The sequence below is a fragment of the Trachypithecus francoisi genome, unplaced genomic scaffold (genome assembly GCF_009764315.1).
Source record: "Trachypithecus francoisi isolate TF-2019V2 unplaced genomic scaffold, Tfra_2.0 Lachesis_group14, whole genome shotgun sequence".
Classification (NCBI taxonomy): Eukaryota; Metazoa; Chordata; class Mammalia; order Primates; family Cercopithecidae; genus Trachypithecus; species Trachypithecus francoisi.
The window spans coordinates 20,921,673-20,948,459 of NW_022681459.1; the positions used below are offsets into that span (position 1 = coordinate 20,921,673).

General features: G+C 40.4%; 1 protein-coding gene across 3 annotated transcripts in view; it reads left to right on the forward strand.

Moving 5' to 3' along the window:
* Positions 1-26,787, forward strand: part of ITSN1 (intersectin 1) — a 251,948-nt gene that overhangs the window by 85,322 nt on the left and 139,839 nt on the right. For all 3 annotated transcript variants that reach the window (XM_033232372.1, XM_033232369.1, XM_033232370.1), the window contains exon 5: positions 5,810-5,967. In XM_033232372.1, the coding sequence (XP_033088263.1) occupies positions 5,810-5,967 (158 nt within the window). The remainder of the gene's footprint in view (positions 1-5,809; positions 5,968-26,787) is intronic.

Consider the following 26,787-nt stretch of genomic DNA (forward strand, 5'->3'; position numbering starts at 1 on the left):
CAACATAGCGAGACCCCATCTCTACTTTAAAAAAAAAGAATATCCAGGTGTGGTGGCACATGCCTGTAGTCTCAGCTACTCAGAGGATGGGGTGGGAGGATCACTTGAGCTGAGGATTCAAGCCTGCATTGAGCTATGATCATGCCACTGTACTCCACACAGGGCGACAGAGTGAGACCCTGTCTCAAACAAACAAAAAGAATGCACTTAGTAAGTAGTGTAAACCAAAAAGTATCTGAGATAAGAGATCTCAATCAGTTTAGGAGTTTATTTTGCCAAAGTTAAGGACATGCCGGGAGGAAATAAGCACAGAATCACAGAAACAGTCTGTACCTTTCTCCAATGATGATTTTGATGGCTTCAGTATTTAAAGGGAACAGGTAGGCTGGAGGGCAAAGAGGGAGGGTATGGTAATCCATATGTTGCCAGAGAAAAGGAGCAGGCAGGGGAATAGTCAATTAGGTAATAGTAAATCAATAAAGTGCTCAATAAGTCGTCACTTTACATAAGATAAAATGGAACATAAAGTAGCCACCTGTAGAGATATTTGACCTTTTATTTGTAGCTCTCTGCTTAGGAACAAAAGGAATGACAGCTTCTTGCATGACTCAGCTTTCAGCTTACTTTTCTATCTTTTACATAGTGAATTGGAGTCCTGAGTCTTTATTTTCCTTTCACAGTAGAGTTCAAGATTATTTTGTAGTTCCTTTTGTTTTTAAACAGAGGACATATAAAGTACTATGTGAAGTTACTTGGACTAGGCTTTTTTTTCCACCTCTTAGGTGGCTATGTTACTTATTTATAATATGGTTAAGTTTATTTTCATTTTTATTTAATTTAGATACCACTCCTCATCTTTGTGGACTTCATTTATTATTTAAATACATAACAGATTAAAAAGGTTCTAAAAGCCAAAAGTCAACCAAAAGATGTGCTCAGACAATGTCACTCCCTCTTCTATCCCTGTACCCTGTTCCCACCCATTGTATTAGTTTCCTGTTACCCTTCATTTGTTTATTTTTGCTGCAAAAAGGCAGGTACATAATGTGTATAATACGTATGTATTCATATTTAAATTACTTCCTTTCCTCACATTAAGGTAACCTGCTATAAATGCTCTTTGTTCTTTTCTTTTCTTTCTTTTTTTTTTTTTTTGAGATGGAGTCTCGCTCTGTCACCTAGGCTGGAGGTGCGATCTTAGGTCACTGCAACCTGTCTCCCAGGTTCAAGCAATTTTCCTGCCTCAGCCTCCCAAGTAGCTGGGACTACAGGCACCTGCATGCCCAGCCAATTTTTGTGTTTTTAGTAGAGATAGGGTTTCACCTTGTTGATCAGACTGGTCTCAAACTCCTGACCTCAGGGTATCCACCTGCCTCGGTCTCCCAAAGTGCTGGGATTATAGGCATGATCCACTGCGCCCAGCTGTAACTACCATATTTTCATAAATTTCTTAGAGTTTTCATTACCAGGGATTCCCCACAGTTACGTTTATTGAGAAAAGCATTTTTTGAGTATCACGACATTTTCAACCAAATGTTGAGATTATGGTGTGTAGTTGAAAGTCAAGTTCCTGGAACCTCATGATTAAATTTCTTCTCCTCACCCATGGAAACACTTCTGTAGGATGCCTTTAGAGTCTAATTAAGCCATTACCTAAAGTCTTCTCCCCTAACCTACTCATTGTCCCACACTGGATATTTCTGTTTCTCACCATAGATCATATTGGGCAGTGGTGTGGGGAATAGGAAGTTGGCACCTGCCTGACTGATTGATTGGTTTTAGTATGCATGTTGCATATTGGTTTAGTATGCATGTTGGTGTTGATTTTGATTAATGGGAACTCTTTCCTGCCAAACCATTTTAAACAATTGCGTATATTTTAAAAAACTACTTAGCAAAAGAAGGAAGTTCACCATTTCATTTACTTAATTTCCTTTATAAAACCTGAAAGGTAGTACAAAAATAAAGCAACTAGAAACCAGTTTCAATTATGAACATAGATGCAAAAAAAATCAAAATCTTAACAATTAGAATTTCACAGTGTGTGAAAAGAATACACCATGACCAACGTTATGCCAGAGGTGCAAGATTGGTTCAGAGTCGGTCGAAAAATTCTATCAACATTAGTCATTATTTCAGCACATAAAAGGAAGAAGAAAACTTGTGATTGAATCGGTAATTACAGTTAGACACCTGATGAAAAATACAGTAACCATTTCTAATAAGTAGAAAGGAAACTACTTAAATATGTGAGACTACTATCCATGAAAAGAGTCAAACTCTAAAATATTTGGAAAGGTTTATTCCGAGCCAAATATGGTGACCAATGGCCTGTGACACAGCCCTCAGGAGATCCTGAGACCATTTGCCCAAGGTGGTTGGTATATAACAGGGTTTTATACATTTTAGGGAGACATAAGACATCAATCAATATATGTAAAATGTACATTATTTCAGTCTGGAACAATGGGACAACTGGAAGCAGAGGCTTCCAGGTCATAGGTGGATTCAAGATTTTTTAATTGGCATTTCATTAAAAGCGTTATTATCTAAAGAGCTGGAATCAACAAAAAGGAATGTGTGGGTTATCATAAGTGGTTTTGGAGAACAAAGTTTTGTCCTACGGGTGAAGCCTCTGGGTAGTAGAGTTCAGAGAAAACAGGTGGTAAATATTTCTTATCAGACTTTAAGAGCTTCCTTTATCAGTCTTAAGGCCTGTGTTGATGCTAATGCTGATCCACTGGGCCTGAATTCCAAAAGGGAGGAGGGTATAATGAGGCACGTCCGACTTCCTCTTCCTGTCATAGCTTGAACTAGTTTTTCAGGTTAACTTTGGAATGCCCTTGGCTGAGATGAGGGGTCCGTTCAGATGGTGGGGGACTCAAAATTTTGTTTTTAGTTTACATTATTTTCCAGAAATCACTACCAACTGTCACTCTAAACAATGAACTCTATTAACTGTTAGCTCTAGTAAATCTACTGTTTCATTTAAACTCAGAACTGAGCAAGAACGCATTCAGTAATGTCTTAGAGGCAGTAAAACTAATAAAAAAGATTGGCTTAAATATTGGAAAAGAAAGATAATGCTCATTTTTTTCTAGTTATGTGATTGTGTACTTAGTACACCCAAGAGATTTTAGTTTTAAAACATTAATAAGACTTGTAGGAGTCTGGTAGGATAGCTGAATACAACCTAAATAATTTTTTTAAATAAAAAATGTTTCTATGCTTGAAATAAGCACCTAAAAAATGGAAATGGGAATGTTTCATCTAAAATCTGGCAAAAATGATAAAATTCTTCAGAATATATTTAGCAAGAAAAGCGTATTATATGAAAAAAGTGATACAATTTTATTAAAGGAAATATTAGTATATTTGAACAACTGGAAAGGTTCTCTTTGATTGGGTAAACTATTGGTGCAAAAGCAATTGTGGTTTAATCAGTTCTTCAAAAATCCCCTTCTAAGGCAGTTTTTGGATGCCAGTAGGGTTGTTTGTATAATAGGTAAAATGATCTAAATGTTCATAGGAAAATAGACATCCATGAATAACCAAGGGAAAAAGAAAAACCTTCCCAGACCTTCCCGGATCACACTATGCCAGAGAGCCAGTGTGATCAAATCATTGTAATATCGACCTAGAAATTGTTCAGTCAGAACAGATAGTGCAGAAATAGTTCTCACTTCATATGAACATTTGATACATGACAAAAATGTATATTAGTTCAGTGAGAAGAAAAGGGATTAATTAATAAATATTAGTGGGAAAGCTAGGAATCCATGTAGCAGAAATATGATTGGACCCTGGAATAACTACCCCACCCCCACACACAATTATTGGTTTGAGGATTGAAATGAAATAAAATAATACAATGTTAGAAAATCAAGGACTAAAAACCTTCTAATCATACGATAAAAGAAATATTTTATATATGAAAATTTAGAATTTCTATGCCATAAATATACATAAATCAACAGATAATGAATTTTTAAAAATCTTTCAGCGGTCAGCAGATAAACAGTTAATTTGTGATACACTACGAGCTCTTATAAACTAACAACAAAAAGACATGCAGTATACAGAAAATTTGGCAAAGGATTTGAATAAGCAGTTCATAGAAGTGCAAATCCAAATGGCCACGAAATACAGAAAAGTGATGCTTAAATTTACAAGCAGTGAGAAGAGTTGAGATTCTGAATTCATTGCTGAAGGGCCCATGACTACAGGAGAAGGGGGAGCTCCTATCTGAGGCAAAAAGAAGGTTTCTGCAACCACAGAACTTCATTTCCTGCGTTATGATCTTTATTTTCTAAAATGATTGTGCCAACTTTTACAATTTTGATCACTTTTAGAGATTTTTTAATCTTTGTCTTATGCCATGCTTTTTATTGTGTTACATGTTTTCTTTCTTTGAGTTAATTCCAGCTATGCAGAATTATTTTCTGTGTAACTTAATTTTCTTTTGTGAACACTGTCCAGATATGGCTCAGTCTAAAAGATTGCTAATCATGGTATTTTAATTGAACTGGCTTATTTAGATCTTTCAAATACATTTTTTTGTAACATTGGTTTTTTTTTTTTTTTTTTTTTGTGAGACGGAGTCTCGCTCTGTCGCCCAGGCTGGAGTGCAGTGGCCGGATCTCGGCTCACTACAAGCTCCGCCTCCCGGGTTTACGGCATTCTCCTGCCTCAGCCTCCGGAGTAGCTGGGACTACAGGCGCCCGCCACCTCGCCCGGCTAGTTTTTTGTATTTTTTAGTAGAGATGGGGTTTCACTGTTAGCCAGGATGGTCTTGATCTCCTGACCTCGTGATCCACCCGTCTTGGCCTCCCAAAGTGCTGGGATTACAGGCTTGAGCCACCGCGCCTAGCCAACATTGGTTTAAAAAAATCCTCATGCTTTTAATATCTGGATTAAAATAAATAAAATCTGAATAAAACTTTTTTATGCAGAAGAGCTTAAGTCATGAATATGCACAGTTTTGATGATACAATGTAGTTTCCAGTTACAAGGACAAAGTTTTGCTTACTTGATCTTAGCCAAAAGGCCGAGAAGCGATTCCTTTTATTTACTCTTCTTTGAGAAAGTACTTTACATTAAAGCGCATTGTAGGCTGCGTTGGACCATGTATATTTGAGTACCATTTTCAGATAGTAAACACATTTTGTAAGCTGAGTTACAAAATTGTTGAGTGATAAGGGGCACGATTCTAAAGAAAAGTTAGTTTCAAGAGCTTTAGAGGTTTCTAGCCTTATAGTTGAGTAACCCTAGCATAGCATAAGTAGGTAGCATAGCATACTGTGTCATGTTCCCACATTGAAGTTTGTAGAGCTCTACAAAGAATGCAGTCTGAGTATCTCTAGCAATATTAACATTCTCTGTTTCTAAATCTTTTTCTTCTCTAATAGCTTTATTGTGAAATAATTCACATAATAAAATTTACTCATTTAAAGTGTCTAATTCATTGGTTTTAGTTTATGCACAGAGTTGTGCAACAGTCACTATTAGCTAATTTTAGAATGTTTTCATCACTTCAGAAAGAAACCCCTTTTGATGTCTAAAATACATATCCTCACACTGAGGCTGAAAATTACCTGCTAAAGTGGCAGAGTGAAAGATATTTTATGTTTGTATAAAATGTGGCCAGTATTTACAGGCTATTCCCCATAGCTTGGTAAGCAGTTGTGGTTTCTGTTGTTCTCTCTAGGGGTAAGAGTGCTAATTATTTTGTTTTCGTGTTGGTGAGAGTGGTGGTTTTGGAAAGGTTCTTTTATGGTCACAGTTCTCAGGCCATGCTGTTGGTTTGCAGGGCACTAGCTGACATGAATAATGATGGAAGAATGGATCAAGTGGAGTTTTCCATAGCTATGAAACTTATCAAACTGAAGCTACAAGGATATCAACTACCCTCTGCACTTCCCCCGGTCATGAAACAGCAACCAGCTATTTCTAGCGCACCAGCATTTGGTAAGTCTGAAAATGATTTGGTTTCTATGTTTTCTTGTATATTTTAAAAATAAATGTTTTCCTTTTTTTCCCTCTCAGTTTATAACATTATGAAATTCTAGGAGGTAATTCTGTCTGAAAAATGATGGCCCCCTGCAGGAAGATAGTGCTGGGGAGAAGAAGGAGCATGTTCACGTTTTAACCCTAGGATGTACAGTAATCAAAATGAAAGCAGAGATGCAGGCTGTCAGTCAGGGGGAAAGGAACAAACTTACAGTCTGCTGCTGCGACCTCTGGGTTTTTTTTTTTTTTTTTTGCTCTTCCATTGATCCTTCTTCCTTTTGGTTTTAGGTTTCCATAATGTCTGTTTCTCCTTGTGCATGAACAATTCCTTTGGATTATGGCATCTAGAAATATATATTTTGAATCACAGTATTGAGTCACTTGGCCACATTAAATTCTTTCTTAGAACAAAATGGAATAGAGAAAAATAAACATTGTTATCCTGATTAAAAACCTAATTCCAGCCAGGCGTGGTGGCTTACGCCTGTAATCCCAGCACTTTGGGAGGCTGAGGCAGGTGGATCACCTGAGGTCAGCAGTTCGAGACCAGCCTGGTCAACATGGCGAAACCCTATGTTACCGAAAATATAAAAAAATTAGCCAGGTGTGGTGGTGCACACCTGTAATCCCAGCTACTCGGGAGGCTGAGGCAGGAGAACCTGGGAGGCGGAGGCTGCAGTGAGCCAAGATTGTGCCACTGTACTCCAGCCTGGGTGACAGAGCAATACTCCATCTCAAAACAAACAAACGTGATTCCATAAAAAATTATCTTTCAAGCAGGTATCTTTCTTATAAGTTAATTGGTTAATTAGTTGACTGAGATCAGTAGTTCTGATTTCTGTTCTCATTCTAGATTTAATTATTTAGGTTGATTTGAAGATCACAGTAATCAAATCTAACATCTGATTCATGGGGAGATTGTTTAACAGTTTAAAACAAAACATGAAAATTGTGGTTAGAGTTTCTTTTCATCTCTTCATCCTCAGATAGCTGATGATAGGTGATAAAGTGAAATAGGTTTGGGAGGGGTAGTCAGCAGTAATTCAGGGTGTCTCTGATGCAATTCACGATAAGCTAAGATACAGAAATACTCTGGTTTTACTTATTAGATTTCCTATTAAAAACAATGTATTGCCTTTCTTTTAGTAAGTTTTAGCCACAAGGCTGGTTTTTATAAGGGGAAAGGTTTTGGGAAGATTTTTAGGCAAATAGGATAGTGGTCCAAGAAAAGAAAGAAAAATATTTCTTTTGCCTTTGTATGAGCAAAGGCGAGGAAGAGCAGAAGTGAACACTGCAGCAGCCTCCACATGACTGGGGCCGTTGTTTGTCTTGTCCAGTGTGTGCTCACAATGTTTAGCCTTTAGTTAGCCAGCTAATTTAAGTGGAACTCGCTCTGAATCCCTGAAGGTCTCTGTAGCCAATCTTTGGTCAGGACCCAGGTGTTAAAATAGTTAAAGGGTGTTTGGGGTCAAACACAGTGGCTCATGCCTGTAATCCTAACACTTTGGGAGGCCAAAGCAGGAGGATTGCTTGATCCCAGGTGTTTGAGACCAGCCTGGCAACATAACAAGGCCTCGTTGCTACTGAAAATTTAAAAATTAACCAGGCACAGTGGTGGGTGTCTACTGTCCCAGCCACTTGGGAAGCCGAGGCAGGAGGATCACTTGAGCACAAGAGGTGAGCCAAGATCATATTACTGCACCCCAGCCTGGGTGACAAAGTGATACCGTGTCTAAAACAAAACAAAACAATGGTATTTGGTTTTCTGTTGGCTTTCTTCCAGTGCTGCAAGAAGAAATCTCATAGTGGAGAAAAGGTCAGATGACTAGAGGCACCCCATTTCTTCTTTTTCACTCAAACCTGGGGGTCAGTAACTTTTCCTGTACCATTTAATTTGTTTTCTCTTATTCCATTCTGCCATCAGAATTTCAGTTGTGGAGTTATTGCTGATTTAGTTTCAGGAGGTTGTGACCTTACTGCTGAGAAAGTTTTACAGTCGTTAAGTAACCTGCTGCTGTTAGGAAGGGAACCTGCTAGGATTTCTGACCTGATACTCTGCCAGGCAGCCCATCACTCTTCCCCCCAGACTTCTCCCTGCCTTTCCTCACCTTGTTCTCATCACATCGATGTTCTTGGTAAATGATTTTGATGAGGCTAATCCCTGAAGGATGTCAGGACATAGGAGAAGTTACTAGTACATGATTTTGATCAAGTTTGCCCAAGTTTACTTAAGTATTTTCTAGTTCCACCTCTCAGCTCAATCTAGGGTAATATAAGTAAATATATATATGTGTGTGTGTGTGTGTGTGTGTGTATATATATATATAGTTCATTCAGCCACTTGAGAATAAAATAATTTATTACTATTGTCATTGTTTTCTTTCTTTTCTTGCCCTTGCCCTTCCCTCCCCTCTCCTCCCCTCCCCTCTCCTTTCTTTTTTTGAGACAGACTCACACACAGTCGGCCAGGCTGGAATGCAGTGGCATGATCTCAGCTCACTGCAACCTCTGCCTCCCGGGTTCAAGCAGTTCTCCTGTCTCAGCCTCCTGATTAGCTGGGATTATAGGCACAAGCCACAACACCCAGCTAATTTTTGTATTTTTAGTAGAGAGAGGGTTTCACCATGTTGGTCACGCTGGTCTTGAACTCCACCCCCTCAGCCTCCCAAAGTGTTGGGATTACAGGTGTGAGGCACCACACCTGGCCTGCTTTCTAATTAATATTTAAAATTATTAGTCAGGTGTGGTGGCTCATACCTGTAATCTCAGCACTTCGGGAGGCCGAGGCGGGCAGATCGCTTGAGCTCAGGAGTTTGAGACCAACCTGGGCAACATGGCAAAACCCCATCTCTACAAAAAATACAAAAATTGTCTGAGTATGGTGGTGTGTGCCTGTAGTCCTGACTGCTTGGGAGGCTGAGGCGGGAGGATGGCTTGAGCTCAGGAGGTGGAGGTTGCAGTGAGCCGAGATTGTGCCACTGCACTCCAGCCTGGGTAACAGAGCCAGACCCTATCTCAAAAAACGAAACCAAAATCTGACTCTGCACTTCCTTGCCCTTATATATAGCATGTGCCTTCACTTATATTATTTGATCACAATGATAACCCTAAAAAGTATGCTTAATGTATTAGCCCTGTTATGTAAATGAGGGAAGTGAGATTCTCAGAAATTGAACATTTTGCTTAAGGCCATATTTCTAACAAAGGAGGTAGAACCTGTCCAAAACTCCCTTTATCTAAGGCTTTAGTTTTCTTTTCTTTTTTTTTTTTTTTTAAATCTTAGCTCACTGCAACCTCCACCTCCCAGGTTCAAGCAATTCTCCAGCCTCAGCCTCCTGAGTAGCTGGAATTACAGGCGCTCACCATCACACCCAGCTAATTTTTATATTTTTAGTAGAGCTAGGGTTTCACCATCTTGCCCAGGCTGGTCTTGAACTCCTGACCCTTGTGATCCACCTACCTCGGCCTCCCAAAGTCCTGGCTTTACTGCCCGGCTGGCTTTAGGTTTTTTAAAATTACCTTCTCCTTGCCTTCATTATCACAAAACTAACTGGGTGACATGGTGTATCACTCTTCCATTGTTCCTTGTCTGCATGGGTTTTTTGTTTTGAGACAGGGTCTCACTCTGTTGCCCAGACTAGAGTGCAGTGGCACGATCATAGCTCACTGCAGCCCCAACTCCTAGGCTCAAGCGTTCCTCCTGCTTCAGCCTCCTGTGTAGCTAGGACTACAGGCATGCACCACCACACTGAAGTAATTTTAAAAAATTTTTTGTAGATAGCGCCTTGCTCTGTTGCCCAGGCTGGTCTCAAACTCCTAATCTCAAGTAATCCTCCCATCTTGGCTTCCCAGAATACTGAGATTACAAGATAAGCCATGGCACCCAGCCTCAGATATTTTTTATTGTAGTTGTTCACACACTGTAGAATTAAGGCTCAGACTGGGGTCTGAACAATGATTTTGTTCAACTCCCCTACAGCGAAGAGAGCAAAATGGGTGCAGTGATGCTGTGACTTGCCTTAGAACACCCAGAAAATAGAATTTTCGATTCTAGGAAATTCTGTGGGTAGACTTGGTACCTTCTTTCACCAGTGTGCTCTCAGCATAGTTCTTTTGTTCTGGACCCAACTTATACAGGAAGAGTCTATTTTTCTTTTGCTTGGTTTTTGTTTTGGCAGAATACATGGTTTTATTGGATTAAACCAGTGTTCTGTAAGCCCCTACTCTGTGTCGTAGTTGCTGGGAACATGCTGGCCAGCAAGACCTCATGGCTCCTACTGCTGTGGATCTTATTTTCAAATTGTAGGGAGCAAGGAAATAAATACTTTTAGGTGAGAATAAGTGCAATCAGTTCATTAAAACAGGGTAATAGGAGAGAGACAGAGAGAGAGAAACCAGTAGAACAAGATGGCCAGGGAAGAGTTCTTTGAGTAGATGACTTTTGGAACTGATGTAGATGATGAGAGCCATGTCAAGACCTAGGGGAGAGGCCTTCCAGGCTAAAGGAACTGCACTGGTAAAGGTCCTGAGGCAAAAACTAGCTTGGAGTTTGGAAGGTGTGCGAGGGGCGTTGTAGCTGAAGCATGGGGAGACCATAAGGAAAAGGAAGCAAGCAACAGATTGTTTAAGCGGAAGAGTGATGCGGTTCATAGACTTATCTGTGTTATCTGAAGACTGGAATGTAGGGGACAAGAGTGGAATCCTGGAGATCAGTTAGGAGGCTTTTGCCACAGGCAAGAGGCAATGATGATTTATATCTGGTGGTGATAATCAATGTGGAGGACAGATTAGATTCATTATAGCCTATATTTTGGAGAAAAAGTAAAAAGAACTTGTCAGTAGATTGGAAATAAGAAATGAAAAAGGAGAATTAAGGCTTTTCGCATGAATAACTAGATGGATGGCATAACTGTATACTGAGTTGGAAATATCAGGAAGAGGAATGGTTTTAAAGGAGAAATTAAGAGTTTTGGTGATTTTGAGAGTCCTAGTAGATTTCTGATGTTGAGATGTTAAGGAGACAGGGATGATGACATTTGACTGGAGCTCCGAGGAAGGATCGATCAGCTCTGGGGCGGTTTGGATATGGAGAGCATGTCTTAGGGGCAAGCTTAGCTATAAGGAGCAGACGGTGTAGACCCAAGCCTTGGTGTGATGTGACATTTAAAGGCCAGGCAAAAGAGAAGAAGCCAGAAACCGAGAGTGACAAGTGAAATGGCAGAAGATTGGTGTCCTGCTACCAAGAAAAAGTATTTCAAGAAGGAGGGAGGGCTCCATTGTTTGAGCTGCTTTTGAGAGATCCAGTAAGAATATGGCAGAACAGTGGTGATTAGATTTGATATGATGAACTTGTGAGTGACCTTGACAGGCAGTTTCAGTGGAGTGATAGGGACAAAATCCTGATTGGAGGCTTGGAAGAGGGGAGAAAATTTCAAGAATTAAGACTTAGCACAGTAAGAGGTGATGGCAGCCAGAATACGGCTTGTGGTAGTTGTATTTATTTAGAAAGTCATTCATTCAGAAAAGGTAGTCAGTTGTTAAAAGGATGATAGTCTTTTTGCAGTGGCTATTTAAAGCCCAGTAGGCCAGGCATGGTGGCTAACTCCTGTAATCACAGCACTTTGAGAAGCCAAGGCTGGAGGATTGCTTGAGGCTCCTAGTTCAAGACCAGCCTGGGCAACATAGTGAGATCCTATTTCTATTTTTTTTTTTATGTAAGTAGATAGATAGGTAGCTAATAAATTTTTCCATTTCTGTAAAATGGAAAAATAATTTTGTAAGAGAAGATTTTTAACAAATTTGGAAGCTTAAAAGATGCTTTTACCAGTCTGATGATTAAACAGTATTTTTAAACTTGTCCTTTTCCTCAGTGTCTTTTTGAGGTTAGCGTCCTTTTAGGTTAGGGGTCTGCGGCACAGATAGGGTATGTGTCTTGAAGGTTAACTGGTTGCACAGTATGCTGTCAGGCCTTTTGAAAGTCTGAATGATAGCTCATGAAAACTTTTTAGTTTGTTTCCGTCTGTTTTTAGTTGTTGCTTGAGTAGATTGATATTCTTAAGCAAAAACCAGGATTTGGAGTATAATTCATTATAGTTATCAAAAGAAGAAACCCAAATTTTTTAAAAGAAAAACACATTAAAAATATAGTTATCAAATAATCTTAGAAAATTTTGGAGTTCTAAAACTGACAAGGTAAACCTGATACATACATACTGCTATGTGTGGATATGTAAAGTTAATCTGATTCTAAATGAGATGTGTGGTAATGTGCTTGACAGTATGTATGTGAACTATAAACCAGTCACCTAGATGACTATAATTAATAAACTTTTACTCAGTAAAGCCCAAGTTAGAATTTGTTTCTTCTCTTTGTTGGATTTTCAGTGTCTATAAACATTGTTTTTAAAAATGAAAATAGGCCGGGTGCAGTGGCTCATGCCTGTAATCCCAGCACTGTGGGGGGCCGAGGCAGGCGGATCATGAGGTCAGGAGATTGAGACCATCCTGGCTAACACAGTGAAACTCCGTCTCTACTAAAAACATGAAAAAAATTAGCCAGGCGTGGTGGCGGGCATCTGTAGTCCCAGCTACTCGGGAGGCTGAGACAGGAGAATGGTGTGAACCCGGGAGACAGAGCTTGCAGTGAGCTGAGATCGTGCCACTGCACTCCAGCCTGGGCGACAGAGTGAGACTCCGTGTCAAAAAAAAAAAAAAAAAAGGAAAATAGTCTAATTTTCTTACTGTATAAGTAATAGATGCTAATTGTGAGTCAACAATGCAAAAAGACTTAAAAAGTAAAAATTACTATTAATTCTATTACCCAGTGATGACCACTGTGCTCAACAACACTACTTCTAAAATCTTTTTTTTTTTTTTTTGAGACGGAGTCTTGCTCTGTCCCCCAGGCTGGAGTGCGGTGGCACCTTCTCGGCTCACTGCAACCTCCGCTTCCTGGGTTCAAGCGATTGTCCTGCCTCAGCCTCCCCGGTAGCTGGGATTACATGCACGTGCCACCATGCCTGGCTAATTTTTGTATTTTTGGTAGAGATGAGGTTTCACCATGTTGGCCAGGCTGGTCTCTAATTCCTGATCTCAAAATCCACCCGCCTTGGCCTCCCAAAGTGCTGGGATTATAGGCATGAGCCACCGCGCCTGGCCCTGTTTTTAAAATCTTACAGAAGCAATACATAGTCTTAGTAAAAAGAAATACAAACAGAACGGAATTGTGTACATTTGTAACAGTGCAGGAGGAAGAGGGAAGAATTAGGGTACCTGGTGTACTTGAGACAGGAGAACCCCAAAATAGCTAACAGGTATTTGCCAGAAAGTTCAACCAGGCTGAGAGCAGCAATAGAAATGGGAAAGGGTTATGCTGTCTGCAGTACTGAGTACAAAGGATCTGAGAGACTTGGAGCAGTCCAGCCCCTATGGACTCAAAAGACTGGCCCAACAAGCCTTCCTTTTGGGACAGGGCTTCAGACTCGGGAAAAACAACTGGGAGTGGAATCAAAATTGAGCAATACAGGGACATGGATACAAAGGAAAGAGATGGTCCAGACAAGAGTAGGGGAGGAGAACGGAGACTGGAATTCCCAGGAAGCAAGACTCACATAAAAATGAGCAAGCAAGGTCAAATCCACTGCAGAAAGTGTCAAGCAAGGTCAAATAACACAAAGTTATTATTAGAAAAAAAGAGAATAAAGGGAGAAATAACACCCCTGTGGACAGTGAAAGCACACCAGTAAATCAGTACTTCAAAACAAGTTTGAAGAGAAGAAGGAAATGATACAAGACTTGAAAGATGAATGTAAATCAGAGTTTTTAAGGCTCAGAAATAAGGTGACAGAAAGACTGAGAAATAAAAGAAAAATTCATTCTAGAAATGAGGATGCAACTCAAAGCAACACAGGGGATACTAGCTGAAGAAAAATAGAAGTTACAAAGAGGAAAAGAATTTAAATTAAAAGGAAATGAGGCCAGGCGCAATGGCTCACACCTGTAATCCCAGTTCTTTAGGAGGCTGAGGTGGGCGGATCATCTGAGGTCAGGAGTTCAAGACCAGCCTGGCCAACATGGCAAAACCCCATCTCTACTAAAATTACAAAAATCAGCAGGGCATGGTGGCACATGCCTTTAATCCCAGCTACTTGGGAGGCTGAGGCATGAGAATCACTTGAACCCGGGAGGCAGAGGTTGCAGTGAGCCAAGATCATACCACTGCACTCCAGCCTTGGGGATAGAGTGAGACTAGGTCTCCTAAATAAATAAAAGAAAATGGAAAAGATATAAAAAGAATTTGAGAAACAGTAACACGTATTTGAGACAAAGAAGATTGAATGTATGGAAGACTGAATGTATGGGCAGCAGGAGTCCCTGAGGAAGAAAACTAAACCAATGGAATAGAACAAATGATAAAAATGAATTCAAGGCAACTTTCTTAAAATAAGAGATTCTGAACTATATTTAAAAGAGTATCATGTCGCCAAGAATATCAATCTAAAAAGTCCAGCACCAAGATGTATTCTAGTTAAAGGAGAAATTATTTAGATGTGTAGGAAAAGAAAGCATATGACTTACAAGGGGGAAAATTAGACTATCTTCAGATTTTTCGACAGCAGTGCTTTCTGCTAGAAGAAAATGGAGTAACATATTTAGAATTTTCAGGGAAAGAATAAGCCAAGGATTTTGTGTCCAGAAAAACTGACTTTCAATTAGAAAAAACAGACAAAATGTTACCAATTTATAAGGCCTCAGGGTATATTAACATGAGCCTTTCTTAAGGAATCTATTAGAGAATGTGCTTCAGACAATCAAAATAGCTAGAGCTAAGTCAGCATAAGGACTGGTCGTGAGCACTAAATACATAGTTAGCTGTAGAACTAAGACTGAAGGAGCAAAGAATATCGGATGTAATTCCCATGCATTGACAATTGGATACAATGTAACTTTAAGCAGGGCAGGACTGCATGCAAAATAAAATAATTTAATGCTTTCAGAAATTAGTATTGTTATTCTGAAACTGTTGTCTGAGATATGTGGTAAAAACAAATGAGTAATTACGGAAGAGTCTAATTCTGTCATTTTCTATATCTTTGAAAATCTGTATTCTTGGTGTGGAAGAAAGGAGATACAAATGTATAGTATCAAATGTAAATAAAAAGCTATAGAGTCTTGGATTTGAATTTTCAAATAGAAAGTATTAATATGAACTCAGAAGGCGTCTCTTGCCACACCCCCATTCTCTTCATCTATCTATTCATCTGTTTGTCTCCTGGTTCTGTTCACTGAAAAGACTAGATACAATCATCTACCCCAGCAGCACTGAGCATCCTTAGCGTCCAGATTGTGAACTTGAAATATCATTTCTCACCAAAAGAAAACAGAGTTTCTTGGAGAAATGGCTGAATCCAGGTCTAGATATGAAATGTGAAGAGCTTGAAGGATGCATCTTGTATTACTGGTCAGCAAGGAAGCTATCAAAGAATAGTAGGAAGATACCAGAAATTCTCAGAAGCCAACCCAAAGAAGCTCACATTGACCAAAGAGAGGACAGTTTTAATTTCAAGAATGATAATGAGCCATGAATTAAAACTCAATAAATATTTGTAAATTTATGACTCAATAATGATTTAATAATGTATTTAACAAGAATAATTTACCTTAAGGAGATCCTAAGAAACCAGTTCATTACCTTGAAAACAGGTAAAAGGAACATTGAGGCATTTATTATGTCTTTCCTATATGAGCTGTACGACTGTATAGCCAACTAGTATATCCTCATTAGAAGCACCTCTTTATAAAAGTATTACAGCTTATAAATGACAAAACATGGTAGGATTAGAACATCACTGTTTTCAACTCCCCATAAATGAATACAGACATTAAGCATCAGTGACTGCCAAGATCACAAAAAGACGGCTACATTTTGTGTGCTTCCTGTAGTCTTGCCAAAGAGATCCACCCTCAGCCTGATCCATTCTTTGGATGTAGGTGCCTATTTGCAGGAAATACAGAATATAGAGGGAAATGTTGAACTGCATCATGAGAATGCAGTCGGCAAAATCCAGACTGGGAAACTCCACAGGTCACATGACCTGGGTCTTTCAAGAGAAAAGAAAACGAAAAGAATGGAGAGGGGCCAGTGGATTAAAGGAAACCTAAAAAACATTTCTGCCTTGAAATTTCCGACCATGCCTGAGTTGAGATCAGCAAATTCTTCCCTCAAGGGCAGAATTGACAGAATAACCATTTCGGTGCTCTGGAAATTAACCAAAGGTATATAACATCTGAGAATCATTTATGCCTGAAAAGCTCCTGAGCGTCAGATATGAAGCAGAAATCTGTGGCATTCTTTCCTGGGCATTTCCTATCCCCTAACACTGCAACTTGGTAACGTGGAGGGGCAATTTGTAAATACCAGCAGTCTTAACTACTGTCATTGAAGGGGGCTTACTTGCTTTGGGAGTGGGAAGTCATACCTGTGCCCAGCAGCTTTGTTAGTGGAAATGGCAATTTTGGCCACAGAAGAGCAGGTATGACCAGCCACTCTATTAGCCTGAACTTGTGGTCATGGCCAGGCCTGACTAGCCCTCAAACTGCATGCACGTATAGAGAATATGCAGAAAGGCCCTGCGAAATGTTAAAGTTGGGGAAGACTTTAAAAGGGTCTGAACTTTGAATACATTTTTGTGCTGACGGATTGGCAGAGAATGGAAGCCTTACTGACTTGAGGTGTTTGAGCACAACTTCCGTCCCATCATTGGCTGACTAATGTGCTAGAAAGATGCAGGTGCAATCCCTAAAAAGCCGGGCTTCAAGATAAAAATGAATTCTTTAAAAACCCACTGAGACGATCCATCAGGGGCTGCACAACAAGGGAGGATAGATTTTTCTGAATTAGCATATGCCGGTTACTAAATAAAGATAGAAACAACAACCTTCAGGGGGAAAATCAGAGCCAGAGTAGCTACAATATATTATCTGAATGTCCATTTTCACCTACATTTGAGACATGAAAAAAATAACAGGAAAGTATTGTCTCACCCTCAAGAAAAGACACAGTCAGTAGGAACTATCTCTGATCCAGCTGTTGGATTCATTTAGCGGACAAAGGCTTCAAAGCAACAATTATGCTCAAAGAACTGAAGAACTAAAGGAAAGCATGGAAATGAATCAAACAGACACTCTCCAAAAAACAATAGAAATTACAAAAAAGAGGAAAATTGAAATTCTAGAAAAATATGACAACTGATGTGAAAACTTCAATAACCGGCCCGCCACAGTGGCTCACACCTGTGATCCCAGCACTTTGGGAGGCCGAGGCTGGTGGATCACGTGAGGTAGAGAGTTCGAGACCTGCCTGGCCAACATGATGAAACCCTGTCTCTGCTGAAAATACAAAAAATTAGCTGGACATGGTGGCTCCCAGCTACTTGGGAGGCTGAAGCAGGAGAATCCCTTGAAGCCAGGAGGCAGAGGTTACAGTGAGATGAGATTGTGCCATTATACTCCATTATACTCCAGCCTGGGCAACAAGAGTGAAACTCCATCACAAAATAGGAAAAACTAAGGCTGGGCGTGGTGGCTCACAGCTGTAATCCCAGTTCTTTGGGAGGCCGAGGTAGCGGATCACCTGAGGTTAAAAGTTGGAGGCCAGCTCGGCCAACATGATGAAACCCCGTCTCTACAAAAAATGCAAAAATTAGCTGGGCGTGGTGGCAGATGCCTGTAATCCCAGCTACTCGGGAGCCTGAGGCAGGAGAATCACTTGAACCCAGGAGGCTGCAGTGAGCCAAGATCACGCCCCTGTGCTCCAGCCTGGGCAACAGAGTGAGGCCTTGTCTCAAAACAAAAACAAAACCTGAAAAGTTCAGCAACTAAAATGAAAAATTTACCACAGGATCTCAGTAGCAGATTCAATGTAGCAGAAGACAGAGTCAGCGAAGTTGAAGATTAATCAATAGAAATTATTCAGTCTGAAGAATATGGAACAAAAAGATTGAAAAAAAATAACAAAGTTTCAGAGACTTACGGAACAAGACCAAGTTTACCAATATGTGTGTCATGGGAGTCTTAGAAGGAGGATCGTGACAGAAAGGTACAGAAAAGATATTTGAAGAAGAAAAGCCAAACACTTGCCACATTTGGTGAAAAGCAATAGTGTACACAATCAAAAGTTGAGCACACCTCAACTAGGGTAAGTACAAAGAGATCTACACCCAGACACATCATAGTTAAACTACGAAAGTCAAACACAGAGATAAAACCTTGAAAGCAGTAGGAGAAACTCATCAGGGATAGGGGAGCATAGATACAAATAACAGCAAACTTGTAATAGAAAACAATGGAGGTTAGAAGGCAGTGGAATTTTCAAAATGCTGCAAGAAAAAATTCAACCCAAAATTCTATATTCAGCAAAACTATCATTTAAAAATGTAGGTGAGGCCGGGCGCGGTGGCTCAAGCCTGTAATCCCAGCACTTTGGGAGGCCGATCACGAGGTCAGGAGATCGAGACCATCCTGGCTAACACGGTGAAACCCCGTCTCTACTAAAAAAAATACAAAAAAACTAGCCGGGCGAGGTGGCAGGCACCTGTACTCCCAGTTACTGCGGAGGCTGAGGCAGGAGAATGGTGTAAACCCGGGAGGTGGAGCTTGCAGTGAGCTGAGATCTGGCCACTGCACTCCAGCCTGGGCGACAGAGCGAGACTCCGTCTAAAAAATAAATAAATAAAATAAAATAAAAAATAAAAATGTAGGTGAAATAATGACCTTTTCAAATAAACAAAAACCGAGAGAATTCATTACTAGTAGAACTACCTTAGAAGGAATACTGAAGGAAGACTTTCAGGATGAAATGAAATGACAAAAGGTGGTAACTGTAATATACGGAAAGAAATGAGCATCAAAAATGATAAATATGTAGGTTAATTTAAAAGACCATATAGGCCGGGCGCGGTGGCTCACGCCTGTAATCCCAGCACTTTGGGAGGCCGAGGCGGGCGGATCACAAGGTCAGGAGATCGAGACCATGGTGAAACCCCGTCTCTACTAAAAATACAAAAAAATTAGCCGGGCGCGGTTGCGGGCGCCTGTAGTCCCAGCTACTCGGGAGGCTGAGGCAGGAGAATGGCGTGAACCCGGGAGGCGGAGCTTGCAGTGAGCCGAGATCGCGCCACTGCACTCCAGCCTGGGCGGCAGAGCGAGACTCCGCCTCAAAAAAAAAAAAAAAAAAAAGACCATATAAATCTATTTTTCTTCTTTTCTCTCAAGTTTAAAAGATACAAGATTGTATAAAGTAATAATTATAACTATTATTGGGCTTGTAACATATAAAATTATAATGTATGTGACAGTAATAGTACAGAAGAAGAGAAAGGGAATTGAGCTGTATTTGTGTCAAGTTTCTATATTCTGCCATTAGAAGTTGAGTATGATAAATTAATTTGGAGATTTTAATCCCTACAACAAGCACATAGAAAAGTACTTTTGGATGGATACAGTGGCTCACCCCTGTAGTCTCAGCACTGTGAGGGGCTTGAGGCCAGGAGTTTGAGACCAGACTGAGTATCATAGCATGACCCTGTTTCTACAAAAAATAAAAAATGAGCTGCATTTGGTGGTGCATTTCTGTAGTCCCAGCTACTTGGGAAGCTGAGGCAAAAGAATCCCTGGTGCCCAGGAGTTTAAGGTTACAGTGAGCTATGATCACATGACTGTACTTCAGCCTGGGTGAGAGTGAGACTTTATCTCTAATAATAAAAGAAAAAAAGAAAATTAATGTTTTAATTACTATTATTATGTAATAATACTCATTTCAGTTAGCTTTCTCAGGTTGAAAAGAAAATTTACTTTTGAAAAATAGGGGAGGGGCGGAGCAAGATGGCCGAATAGGAACAGCTCCAGTCTCCAACTCCCAGCACGAGCGACACAGAAGACCGGTGATTTCTGCATTTTCAACTGAGACTCTACCGCTGCGGACAGCGCACAGCTGCAGTCCATTAGGGGAAAGAGCGGGGCCGCCGCAGACCCGAACGACTCTGTCTGACAGCTTTGGGGAGAGCCGTGGATCTCCAAACGCGGAGGGTGAGATCTGAGAACGGACAGACTGCCTGCTCAGGTGGGTCCCTGACCCCTGAGTAGCCTAGCTGGGAGACATCCCCCACTAGGGGCAGTCTGATACCCCACACCTCACAGGGTGGCGTCACCCCTGAGAGGAAACTTCCAAAGAAAGAATCAGACAGGTACACTCGCTGTTCAGCAATATTCTATCTTCAGCAACCTCTGCTGCTGATACCCAGGCAAACAGGGTCTGGAGTGGACCTCAAGCAATCTCCAACAGACCAACAGACAGTCCTTCTGACTGTCAGACGGAAAACTATCAAACAGGAAGGACACCTATACCAAAACCCCATCAGTACGTCACCATCATCAAAGTCCAGAGACAGATAAAACCACAAAGATGGGGAAGAAGCAGGGCAGAAAAGCTGGAAATTCAAAAAATAAGAGCGCATCTCCCCCTGCAAAGGAGCGCAGCCCATCGCCAGCAACGGATCAAAGCTGGTCAGAGAATGACTTTGACGAGATGAGAGAAGAAGGCTTCAGTCCATCAAACCTCTCAGAGCTAAAGGAGGAATTACGTACCCAGCGCAAAGAAACTAAAAATCTTGAAAAAAAAGTGGAAGAATTGACAGCTAGACTAATTAATGCAGAGAAGATCATAAACGAAATGACAGAGATGAAAACCATGACACGAGAAATACGTGACAAATGCACAAGCTTCGGTAACCGACTCGATCAACTGGAGGAAAGAGTATCAGCGATTGAGGATCAAATGAATGAAATGAAGCGAGAAGAGAAACCAAAAGAAAAAAGAAGAAAAAGAAATGAACAAAGCCTGCAAGAAGTATGGGATTATGTAAAAAGACCAAATCTACGTCTGATTGGGGTGCCTGAAAGTGAGGGGGAAAATGGAACCAAGTTGGAAAACACTCTTCAGGATATCATCCAGGAGAACTTCCCCAACCTAGTAGGGCAGGCCAACATTCAAATTCAGGAAATACAGAGAACGCCACAAAGATACTCCTCCAGAAGAGCAACTCCAAGACACATAATTGCCAGATTCACCAAAGTTGAAATGAAGGAAAAAATCTTAAGGGCAGCCAGAGAGAAAGGTCGGGTTACCCACAAAGGGAAGCCCATCAGAATAACAGCAGACCTCTCGGCAGAAACTCTACAAGCCAGAAGAGAGTGGGGGCCAATATTCAACGTTCTTAAAGAAAAGAATTTTCAACCCAGAATTTCATATCCAGCCAAACTAAGCTTCATCAGTGAAGGAGAAATAAAATCCTTTACAGATAAGCAAATGCTTAGAGATTTTGTCACCACCAGGCCTGCCTTACAAGAGACCCTGAAGGAAGCCCTAAACATGGAAAGGAATAACCGCTACCAGCCATTGCAAAAACATGCCAAAATGTAAAGACCATCGAGGCTAGGAAGAAACTGCATCAACTAACGAGCAAAATAACCAGTTAATATCATAATGACAGGATCAAGTTCACACATAACAATATTAACCTTAAATGTAAATGGACTAAATGCTCCAATTAAAAGACACAGACTGGCAAACTGGATCAAGAGTCAAGACCCATCAGTCTGCTGTATTCAGGAGACCCATCTCACATGCAGAGACATACATAGGCTCAAAATAAAGGGATGGAGAAAGATCTACCAAGCAAATGGAGAACAAAAAAAAGCAGGGGTTGCAATCCTAGTCTCTGATAAAACAGACTTTAAACCATCAAAGATCAAAAGAGACAAAGAAGGCCATTACATAATGGTAAAGGGATCAATTCAACAGGAAGAGCTAACTCTCCTAAATATATATGCACCCAATACAGGAGCACCCAGATTCATAAAGCAAGTCCTTAGAGACCTACAAAGAGACTTAGACTCCCATACAATAATAATGGGAGACTTCAACACTCCACTGTCAACATTAGACAGATCAACGAGACAGAAAGTTAACAAGGATATCCAGGAATTGAACTCATCTCTGCACCAAGCGGACCTAATAGACATCTATAGAACTCTCCACCCCAAATCAACAGAATATACATTCTTCTCAGCACCACATCGCACTTATTCCAAAATTGACCACATAATTGGAAGTAAAGCACTCCTCAGCAAATGTACAAGAACTGAAATTATAACAAACTGTCTCTCAGACCACAGTGCAATCAAACTAGAACTCAGGACCAAGAAACTCAATCAAAACCGCTCAACTACATGGAAACTGAACAACCTGCTCCTGAATGACTACTGGGTACATAATGAAATGAAAGCAGAAATAAAGATGTTCTTTGAAACCAATGAGAACAAAGATACAACATACCAGAATCTCTGGGACACATTTAAAGCAGTGTGTAGAGGGAAATTTATAGCACTAAATGCCCACAAGAGAAAGCAGGAGAGATCTAAAATTGACACTCTAACATCACAATTAAAAGAACTAGAGAGGCAAGAGCAAACACATTCAAAAGCTAGCAGAAGGCAAGAAATAACTAAGATCAGAGCAGAACTGAAGGAGATAGAGACACAAAAAACCCTCCAAAAAATCAATGAATCCAGGAGTTGGTTTTTTGAAAAGATAAACAAAATTGACAGACCGCTAGCTAGACTAATAAAGAAGAAAAGAGAGAAGAATCAAATAGACGCAATAAAAAATGATAAAGGGGATATCACCACCGACCCCACAGAAATACAAACAACCATCAGAGAATACTATAAATGCCTCTACGCAAATCAACTAGAAAATCTAGAAGAAATGGATAATTTCCTGGACACTTACACTCTCCAAGACTAAACCAGGAAGAAGTTGAATCCCTGAATAGACCAATAGCAGGCTCTGAAATTGAGGCAACAATTAATAGCCTACCCACGAAAAAAAGTCCAGGACCAGATGGATTCACAGCTGAATTCTACCAGAGGTACAAGGAGGAGCTGGTACCATTCCTTCTGAAACTATTTCAATCAATAGAAAAAGAGGGAATCCTCCCTAACTCTTTTTATGAGGCCAACATCATCCTGATACCAAAGCCTGGCAGAGACACAACAAAAAAAGAGAATTTTAGACCAATATCCCTGATGAACATCGATGCAAAAATCCTCAATAAAATACTGGCAAACCGGATTCAGCAGCACATCAAAAAGCTTATCCACCATGATCAAGTGGGCTTCATCCCTGGGATGCAAGGCTGGTTCAACATTCGCAAATCAATAAACGTAATCCAGCATATAAACAGAACCAAGACAAGAACCACATAATTATCTCAATAGATGCAGAAAAGGCTTTTGACAAAATTCAACAGCCCTTTATGCTAAAAACGCTCAATAAATTTGGTATTATGGAACGTACCTCAAAATAATAAGAGCTATTTATGACAAACCCACAGCTAATATCATACTGAATGGGCAAAAACTGGAAAAATTCCCTTTGAAAACTGGCACAAGACAGGGATGCCCTCTCTCACCACTCCTATTCAACATAGTGTTGGAAGTTCTGGCTAGGGCAATCAGGCAAGAGAAAGAAATCAAGGGTATCCAGTTAGGAAAAGAAGAAGTCAAATTGTCCCTGTTTGCAGATGACATGATTGTATATTTAGAAAACCCCATCGTCTCAGCCCAAAATCTCCTTAAGCTGATAAGCAACTTCAGCAAAGTCTCAGGATACAAAATTAATGTGCAAAAATCACAAGCATTCTTATACACCAGTAACAGACAAGCAGAGAGCCAAATCAGGAATGAACTTCCATTCACAATTGCTTCAAAGAGAATAAAATACCTAGGAATCCAGCTTACAAGGGATGTCAAGGACCTCTTCAAGGAGAACTACAAACCACTGCTCAGTGAAATCAAAGAGGACACAAACAAATGGAAGAACATACCATGCTCATGGATAGGAAGAATCAATATCGTGAAAATGGCCATACTGCCCAAGGTGATTTATAGATTCAATGCCATCCCCATCAAGCTACCAATGACTTTCTTCACAGAATTGGAAAAAACTGCTTTAAAGTTCATATGGAACCAAAAAAGAGCCCGCATTGCCAAGACAATCCTAAGTCAAAAGGACAAAGCTGGAGGCGTCACGCTACCTGACTTCAAACTATACTACAAGGCTACAGTAACCAAAACAGCATGGTACTGGTACCACAACAGAGATATAGACCAATGGAACAGAACAGAGTCCTCAGAAATAATACCACACATCTACAGCCATCTGATCTTTGACAAACCTGAGAGAAACAAGAAATGGGGAAAGGATTCCCTATTTAATAAATGGTGCTGGGAAAATTGGCTAGCCATAAGTAGAAAGCTGAAACTGGATCCTTTCCTTACCCCTTATACGAAAATTAATTCAAGATGGATTAGAGACTTAAATGTTAGACCTAATACCATAAAAACCCTAGAAGAAAATCTAGGTAGTACCATTCAGGACATAGGCATGGGCAAGGACTTCATGTCTAAAACACCAAAAGCAACGGCAGCAAAAGCAAAAATTGACACATGGGATCTAATTAAACTAAAGAGCTTTTGCACAGCTAAAGAAACTACCATCAGAGTGAACAGGCAACCTACAGAATGGGAAAAAATTTTTGCAACCTACTCATCTGACAAAGGGCTAATATCCAGAATCTACAAGAACTCAAACAAATATACAAGAAAAAAACAAACAACCCCATCAAAAAGTGGGGAAAGGATATGAACAGACATTTCTCAAAAGAAGACATCCATACAGCCAACAGACACATGAAAAAATGCTCATCATCACTCGCCATCAGAGAAATGCAAATCAAAACCACAATGAGATACCATCTCACACCAGTTAGAATGGCAATCATTAAGAAGTCAGGAAACAACAGGTGTTGGAGAGGATGTGGAGAAATAGGAACACTTTTACACTGTTGGTGGGATTGTAAACTAGTTCAACCATTATGGAAAACAGTATGGCGATTCCTCAAGGATCTAGAACTAGATGTACCATATGACCCAGCCATCCCACTACTGGGTATATACCCAAAGGATTATAAATTACTCTACTACAAAGACACATGCACACGTATGTTTATTGCGGCACTATTCACAATAGCAAAGACTTGGAATCAACCCAAATGTCCATCTGTGACAGACTGGATTAAGAAAATGTGGCACATATACACCATGGAATACTATGCAGCCATCAAAAAGGATGAGTTTGCGTCCTTTGTAGGGACATGGATGCAGCTGGAAACCATCATTCTTAGCAAACTATCACAAGAAGAGAAAACCAAACACCGCATGTTCTCACTCATAGGTGGGAACTGAACAATGAGATCACTTGGACTTGGGAAGGGGAACATCACACACTGGGGCCTATCATGGGGAGGGGGGAGGAGGGAGGGATTGCATTGGGGAGTTATACATGATATAAAAGTCATGCACATGTACCCTAGAACTTAAAGTATAATAAAATAAAATAAAATAAAAAATAAAAAAAAAAAAGAAAAATAGTAAACGTCAGACATGGTGACTCACGCTGGTAATTTCAGCACTTTGAGAGGCTGAGGCAGGATGATCACTTGAGCCCAGAAGTTCGAGACCAGCTCAGGCAATGTGGTCAGACCTCATCTCTACCGCCCCCCACCAAAAAAAAAAAATGTGTGAAACTGGATGTAGGGATGCACACCTGTGGTTCCAGCAAGTTGGGAGGCTGAGCTGGGACAATCACTTGAGCCCAGAAGGTGAAGGCTACAGTGAGCTATGATCATGCCATTTCATGGTAGCCTGGGCAACAGAGCAAGATCTTGTCTCAAACAAACAAAAATATTTTTTAAAAATCAGTAGGGGGCATTTAAACACTAAAAATTTATTTACTCAACATGAGAGAAGGTATTAAAGTTAGGACAGAGAAATACAAAAGAAGGGAAGCTTTTTACTTTTTTTTTTTTTTTTTTTTGAGACAAGGATCTCACTGTATTGCCCAGGCTGGAGTACTGTGGTGTGATTGTAGCTCACTCTAGCCTCAACCTGTTCAGCATAAGTGATCCTCCCAACTCAGCCTTCCATATAGCTAGGACTACAGGCGGGTACCACCATGCCTGGCTAATTTTTAAAATTTTTTGTAGAGATGGAATTTTGCTATATTGCCCAGTCTGGTTTTGGACTCCTGCCCTCAAGCGATCCTTCTGCCTTGGCCTTCCAAAGTAGTGAGGTTACAGGCATAAGCCACTGTGCCCAGCTGGAAACATTTATTTTTGTTTTATCATTTCTTCTTTATTGGTTAGAATATTTTTATATAAAGATGCTTCTGGGGCCAGGCGCAGTGGCTCATGCCTGTAATCCCGGCACTTTGGGAGGCCAAGGAGGGTGGATCACCTGAGGTCAGGAGTTTGAGACCATCCTGGCCAACATGGTGAAACCCCATCTCTACTAAAAATATAAAAATAGCCGGGCATGATGGTGGGCACCTGTAATCCAGCTGTTTGGGAGACTGAGGCAGGAGAATCACTTGAGCTCAGGAGGTGGAGGTTGCAGTGAGCCAAGATCACGCCACTGCACTCCAGCCTAGGTGACAGAGTGAGACTCCATCTCAAATAAATAAATAAAGATGCTTTCCCCATCAAATATCTGGTTTCCCTGAGGTATAATAAACATAGAAAAGGTAGATTGCAGTTTGATTTTTCTACCTTTTATTTACTAGTTTTCAAAGTAGTAAATTGATTGCCTTAGCATCCTCCT